The sequence below is a fragment of the Aythya fuligula genome, chromosome 2, assembly GCF_009819795.1.
Source record: "Aythya fuligula isolate bAytFul2 chromosome 2, bAytFul2.pri, whole genome shotgun sequence".
NCBI lineage: Eukaryota > Metazoa > Chordata > Aves > Anseriformes > Anatidae > Aythya > Aythya fuligula.
Genome location: NC_045560.1, coordinates 785930 through 792726, shown reverse-complemented (window position 1 = coordinate 792726; position 6797 = coordinate 785930). Strand labels below are relative to the sequence as shown.

General features: G+C 54.0%; 1 protein-coding gene across 1 annotated transcript; it reads left to right on the top strand.

Moving 5' to 3' along the window:
* Positions 1-2540: 2540 nt before the first annotated feature.
* Positions 2541-4279, top strand: LOC116486622 (GTPase IMAP family member 1-like). Its single transcript, XM_032183013.1, has 2 exons — positions 2541-2604; positions 3330-4279. The coding sequence occupies exon 2, from the start codon at positions 3358-3360 to the stop codon at positions 4153-4155; it is 798 nt and encodes a 265-aa protein (XP_032038904.1). The 5' UTR covers positions 2541-2604; positions 3330-3357; the 3' UTR covers positions 4156-4279.
* Positions 4280-6797: the final 2518 nt, after the last annotated feature.

Sequence of the window (6797 nt, the reverse complement as noted above, 5' to 3'; positions counted from 1 at the left end):
ATTCCCACATCATCAAAAGGAGTGTCCATCAGATCTGGACAGCTGGAGTAGGCAGCTTCAATGGTCTCCAGGCAGTCATGGTGTACTGGCTCCCCTTGGTTTCTGCTGATTTCAGGAACCTTTGTGGGGAAAGCCAGTGACCGCCTTCCACTTCCAGCACTGTGGACACTGTGTGAGACACCAGCACAGTTATCTTCTGTCCCAAGGTGAACTTGCGTGCTTCCCGGATATTTAGCACCACTGCTGCAACAGCTTTGAGGCTTCCCAGCCATCCCTTGGCGGTAGCATCCAACTGAGTAGAAAAATAAGCAACTGCCGTTCGATATGGGCCCAGGTCCTGTGCTAGTGTTCCCAGGGCAATCCCCTGTTTCTCATGGGAGAAAAGGAAGAATGGTTTATTTACATCTGGGAGTCACAGAGCTAGAGCTGACATGAGGGCCTTCTTTAGTTGGTCCTAAGCTTGTGTGGCCTCATTTGTCCATTGGAGTTCCCTGTTCCCATTTGCGATGAGCACATTCAGCGGTTTTACAAGCGATCTGTAATTATAGATCCACAATCTGCACCACCCTGTCATTCCCAAAAAGGTTCGCAGTTCTTTTATTGTCTCAGGTTTTGGGGTTTAACATATCGCTTCTTTACAATCTTGCCTCAAGGTCTGTTGTCTGGCACTAACCTCATAACCCACGTGGATCAACTTAACCAGCTGAGCCTTCTGCTTCGATACCCTGTACCCCTGTAGTCCCAGAAAGTTTAGGAGGCTTACCGTCCAGGCCACACATGCTTCTGTCTGGGTGGCTATTAGGAAGTCATCTACGTACTGCAACAGCTTTCCTTCTCCTGATGGGGCTTCCCAGGTCTCCAAGTCCTTTGCAAGTCCGTCTCCGAACAAGGTGGGAGAGTTCTTAAAGCCCTGAGGCAACCTTGTCCATGTGAGCTGTGTTTTGTGCCCACTCCTAGGGCCTTTCCAATCAAATGCAAAGATTTTCTGACTGGCTTCATGGAGAGGGAGGCAAAAGAAGGCATCCTTCAGGTCTAAAATGGTAAACCAAGTTAGCTCTGGTGTTAAGTTTGTTAATCAATTATCGGGCTAATTCCTTCTCTATCTTCCTTTTTCAAGGGGTACTGTTGAAGTGCATTTTTCGCCTTCCCTGGTACATTAGATCATACTCTGGAAAACATTTGACTTAGGATTTCCTCACTAATTTCCTCTTTGGTCTCAATAGCTGTCAGTATCAAACTCAACACTTCCACGTATCTTTGATCATTTACCTCCAGAATAATCTCCCCATTTTTAAATGAAATGATCGCTCGTAATCTTTCCAATAAATCTCTCCCTAGGCATGACTCCATAGAGTTGAGCATGTATAGGAAATTGTGAATGCCCCACTGTTTCCCATACTTATATTTCAATGGTTTGCAGAAATATGCTATTCCAGATTGGCCAGTTGCCCCCTTCACTACAATGTAATCATTCCCCACTGATACTAATGCTTTATTTAAAACTGAGTACGTTGCTTGTGCATCTACCATAAGTTCCACCTCTTTTCCCTCCTTCTCCGGCTCCATTTTTATAACGATTGGATCTGCTGAGATAGATTTCACAGTACTCTTCGGTCGTCTTTTGCATGTGCAACCTTCGGGTCGCTAACGGGCAAGCGCTTAGTCGGGTCACTAACACACCTGGCGTATGCATGCTGCCTTCTTTGTGTGCATGCAGGAAGTGGTTGTATAGCCGAGGGTAAACGCATGCAAGCACCCACAAGATGGCTGCGCACCCCGTGAGGCAGGGAGCAGCGTTTGGCAGCCCCGCACCCCGTGCCAGGGTCAGGGCACGTTTCTGCCAGCCCCTCACAGCCCAGGAGCAGGGGCCGCAGGGGCAGGGGAGCGTGGCTGGGCCTCGCTGCACCGTGGTGGCAGATGGGGGCAGCCCGGGCAAGGGCTGCTCCTCCTCAGCTGCTTGTGGCCATCTTGGGAGGGGGTACCGACGCCTTGGGGAACAAGGAGCTGGCAGGGAAACTCAGCTCGGTCACTGGCAACCCTTGCAGTGCTTTGGGAAACCTGCCGAGCTCACAGAGGATGTGCACGGCCCCCAGCTAGAGCAGGAGCCTCCCCCCAGAATCGCCGTCAGTTCAGTGCCCTCATCCGGCACCTGAACCTCCAGCCCTGAGCCTGAGCAGTGTACGGGGTCTGTCCCAGCCCTGAGCAGTGTGCGGGGTCGAACGCAGCTCCTGACCGCGATGCAGGCTGCAGCTGCCTCGTCTCCTGCCCCTTCTTCTGTCAGGGCTCTGCCTCCAGTCCCACCAGCAGCAGGAGAAACTGCTTGAAAACTAAGCACAGATCATCGCGGCAGTTAAATAACTCTGAGGCCAGACTGTTTCTGGAGGAATTACAGGAATTACAGGAAGTAGCGTTAGAGTTGCCTGCACCTCCAGTGCTGCACAGAATCGAAACCAAGCTGGGGGCTGGTGCGGGAGGAGCCGGTGCTGCCCTTGTGGCATGAGCACAGTTCTCCAGGCTGACACCGGCCATCTCCGCTGTCACTTCCTGGTGGCTGTGAGCGTCCCGCGGGGACAAGGCGAACGCCAGCGCAGGACGTGCAGGAAGGTACGGGCGGGAGGCCAGGGGCCGCGAGGCTCCGTGCCGGCGGGGAGGGCTCCGAGGGTGCCTAGGGACCTGGCACAGGGCAGCGGGGCAGGGAAGTGGCTCTTTCCACTGTCCCCTCCTCTCTCTTTCCCTTCTCCCCACTCCTCGCTCCCCATGCTTGGCAGAGCCCCAGCACCAGCCCGGGGGAGTCCCTGGGCACCGTGCTCAGCCCCACGCGGGGCCGCGGCTGCACAGGTGTCACTGCCCTGAGGGTTCCTGCCACCACCCGAGGGTCCCTGCCGCCTTGCTGCCTTCCCCCGTGCCTGTAATCCTTTGCAGACTGAGGCTGAGACTGAGGAAACAGAGCAGCGGCTCTGTTTCCCCGCAGCACCTCGCAGCTCCAGCTTTTATTTTGAATTTCTGTTCCTTGCTGCTGTCCGTGCACTGCTGTGACTGCACACGCGGCAGTGCGATCCACAGATGCCAGTTGCGCTGCTCTTGCTCTGATGTCCAGGCATGTAGGGGGGACCCAGTCTGTCCCGGTGCCACTGCAGCCAGACCCAGCTGCAGTGCCCCCGAGCCCTTCCCACAGCGGGGGCACACAGAGCCCCGCAGCCTCCAGTGGCCAGCAGTGAGGTTTCGAAACCATTCCCACTTTTAATGAAAATCCCTTCTGCTGTCAGTGATGCACCCAGCATCTGGGTGCCTGCTGACGGAGCCCTGGGTGTCTGCTTTTGTCTCCGCAGTGTGACCGTGGCCGTCGGTCGTGTGTACATGCAGCCCGGGGTCGGCGGGGCCTTGGAGATGAGGCTGATCCTGGCTGGGAAGGCTGGTGGGGGGAAAAGCGCCACGGGGAACACCCTCCTCGGGGAATGCGTCTTTGAGTCCAAGCTGTCCACCCAGCCAGTGACCGTGAGCTGTGCGAGTGCACAGGGTCACTGGGATGGCGAGGACTTCATGGTGGTTGACACGGCCGACATTTTCAACCCCGAAGGTGCAAGCCGTGAGGTGCACCAAGAAATTATTCGGTGCATCAGCCTGTCCTCCCCGGGCCCCCACGCGCTGCTGCTGGTGACCCAGCTGGGCCGATTCACCCAGGAGGACGAGGAGGCTGCAGAGAGACTGCAGGACATCTTTGGAGCTGATGTTCTGGGGCACGCGATTGTCATATTTACCCGTGCGGAAGAGCTGGGGGAGAGATCTCTGCATGACTATGTGTCCTGTACTCACAACAAAGCTCTCCACAAGCTGATTGAGAGATGTGGGAACAGGTACTGCGGCTTCAACAACCGGGCAACTGGAGCCGAACGGGACCACCAGGTCATGGAGCTGATGGGGATGGTCCGCTGCATGGTGCAGGCGAATGGGAACAGGTACTACAGCAATGAGATGTACCTGGAGCCCAATTTAACAGAAGAGCAGGTGGAGTATCACATGGCGAGGTACAGAGCAGGCAGGATAAAGAGGGCGCGATTCAGCTGGAGGCCATCCCGTAGAGTTGTCCTGGCTTTTGTGCTTATTGTCCTCATCATTATTGTGATTACCCTGGGTATCCTTATCGCACGGCTGTGATGAATCTCAGCACCACAGAGCCACTGAACGCCTGGGGCTGGAGGCCCCTCTGCACCCCGCGTGTTCTGTCCCTGCCCAGGCAGGGTCCCCAGCGCTGGCTGCCCAGGACCGTGTCCACTGGGTGTTGGACATCTCCAGGGATGGAGACCCCAGCACCGCTCTGGGCAGCCTGTGCCAGCGCTCAGACACCCGCACAGCAAAAAAAGACTTTCCTGATGTCTCAGCGGGCATCCTTGTGCCTCCAGCAGTGCCCATACTCTTGTGTCCAGACTCTGGGCACCCCACCAGGCGTTCACACACACAGACGGGACCCCAAGTCCCAGTGTAATGGAACCAACTCTCCCTTGAAAACGAAGAGGAATTGTCTATTTTTATTGAGCTTCCCTTTAATCAGTTATCATATATGTAGTACAGGACAAGAAATATGTTTAACTTGTAACCTAGGCTCCCTTTGTTCAGGGACAGAATGCTCCTTCTGGGAGAAACCAAGGAAAGTTGCCAAGAGCAAGTAGCCTGAGGTTGTACTTAGGTGACATGTGGCCATCGATGGATAAAAGGGGTTAGGGTGCTTCATCGGGGAACACCACCAAGGACCCCCACAGAAAGGAAGGCATGCACAGAAGTTCCTGAAAAGGAGCCATTAAGAATGATGCCACATGAGCACAAAACTCAGGTAGATTAGAATGAATTTGTATTAGATCGCTGAATAGTCATGAATTTCATGTCTCCATGGAGCCAGGAAGTCGACATTGGCTGTGTTTGATCTGTGGAAACTGCACCGAGCTCTGAGGCCTGAATAAAAGCAATCTCTCTCCTGAGTGCGTGCGAATTGGCTTATTGCACACCGGGTGAAGGATCATAGAGTCATAGAATGGTTGGGGTTGGGAGGGACCTTAAAGATCATCCAACTCCAACCCCCCTGAAACAGACAAGGAAACCTCCCCCCAGATGAGGTTGGCCAAGGCCCATCCAGCCTGGCCTTGAACACCTCCAGGGATGGGGCATCCACAGCTTCTCTTGGCATCCTGTGCCATTGCCTTACTACACTGACAGTGAAGCGTTTCCTCCTAATGTCTAGCCTAAAGGTATTTTCTTTTATTTTAAGACCATTCCCCCTTGTCCAGCATAATCCACATGAATAAGTTTTTTTTCTCCATCCTCTTTATTAAACCCCTTTAAGCTCTGAAAGGTTCCAATGAGGTGTTCCCAAAGCCTTCTCTTCCGCAGGCTGAACATCCCCATCTCTCTCAGCCTTTCTTCATAGGAGAAAGGATCCACTGTTTCGGTCAACACCAGCACCTCATTGTCCTTGCTGAGCAATTGAATGGGTGCCCTTGTCCTCCTGCACATGGCGCGCTCTGAGGCATGGATGTGGGCCCCTGGTAGCCAGCAGGAACACACAGCCCTGCCCTTGGCCTCACACTCGGTCCCTGTGCATCCATGTGTGTGGCAGGAGAGGAGGATGGCAGAGCCCCACTTGCGGTGCCAAGCCAAGCTGTGCCATGCCAGCTGCAGGAGCTGACTGGATCTCTGGGTCTAGTTGTGCCTGCCTTATGGCTGGTGCCTGCCCCGGCTCCCTTCCCCACGGCCAATGTCCCCAAGAGTTGCCTGGGTGCCACAGGGCAGGGGACACTTGGCTTTCCTCCCCGGCCTGCAGCTCAGTGGGAGTAGCACAGCAGAGGGCAGAGCCATGCCGGCTCTCGGCCTGCCCGTGCTCTGCGCTGGGCACCAGGCCTGGGGCTACTGCTGGCACATGCCCGGAGCTGGACAGGTCCCGAAGCGCAGTGCCATGAGGGCAGGACATCCAGCGGCATCGCTCTGCCAGAGCCCAGGGCCGTGCTCTGTGGATGTGGGGCTGCTCCTGAGCTCTCGCTCAAAGAGGCAGCTCCCTGGTCTCACGTCTGTGCTGGGTGGGTGCCGAAGCCCTGGTACAGGCTGTTGTGGTATTGATTTCAGACAACTTCACAGTAGCTGCAATGTAGGATAGTATTAAGATGGTAAATAACAAAGTCTGCCAGGTGCAGATAGGAAAGCAACCCCTTCCTCCCCCTCAGGGAGGAATTGCAAGTCCTGAATTCAGAACAAGGTGTGCCTGGGAGGCATTGGACCTGGCTGAGCACAAGCTTATCAGTAAACAATGCACACATACTGGTTATGTACTGAGCGTAAAACCAAACTGCCAAGTTAATGTACAACTCATGGATGTGAAGCATGTACCAGTTACTCACTTTGCAATTACAAATCATCATGAAAAAGCTTTCAGGTTTCGATCTTTTAAAGGGATGGCCCCTGCCAAGTTGTGTTTGGACATCACCCCAACCCCAGTCTAATTAGAGGAACTCCCCTTAAAAGGGTGCGGGAAGCAGGAACAGCAGCGGGAACCGCAGCTGCAGGTCTAACTTGTGAATAGTGACATAAACATTGAATTAGTGAAATAAACAGTGTGAATAGACAAAAGGATCAAGAGCAATGTGTGCAACCTAGAAAGACCATTTAATTTATTATCAGTTTAGCAGCACACAATGGAGTAAATGATTCTGACTATGGGAAGCTTTAGTTGAGAAAGAAATAGACCTGAGAAAGAAATAGCATGTGGCTACGCTTACTGACGGGGCGAAAAGAGGCTGGAGAGCATCCCCACA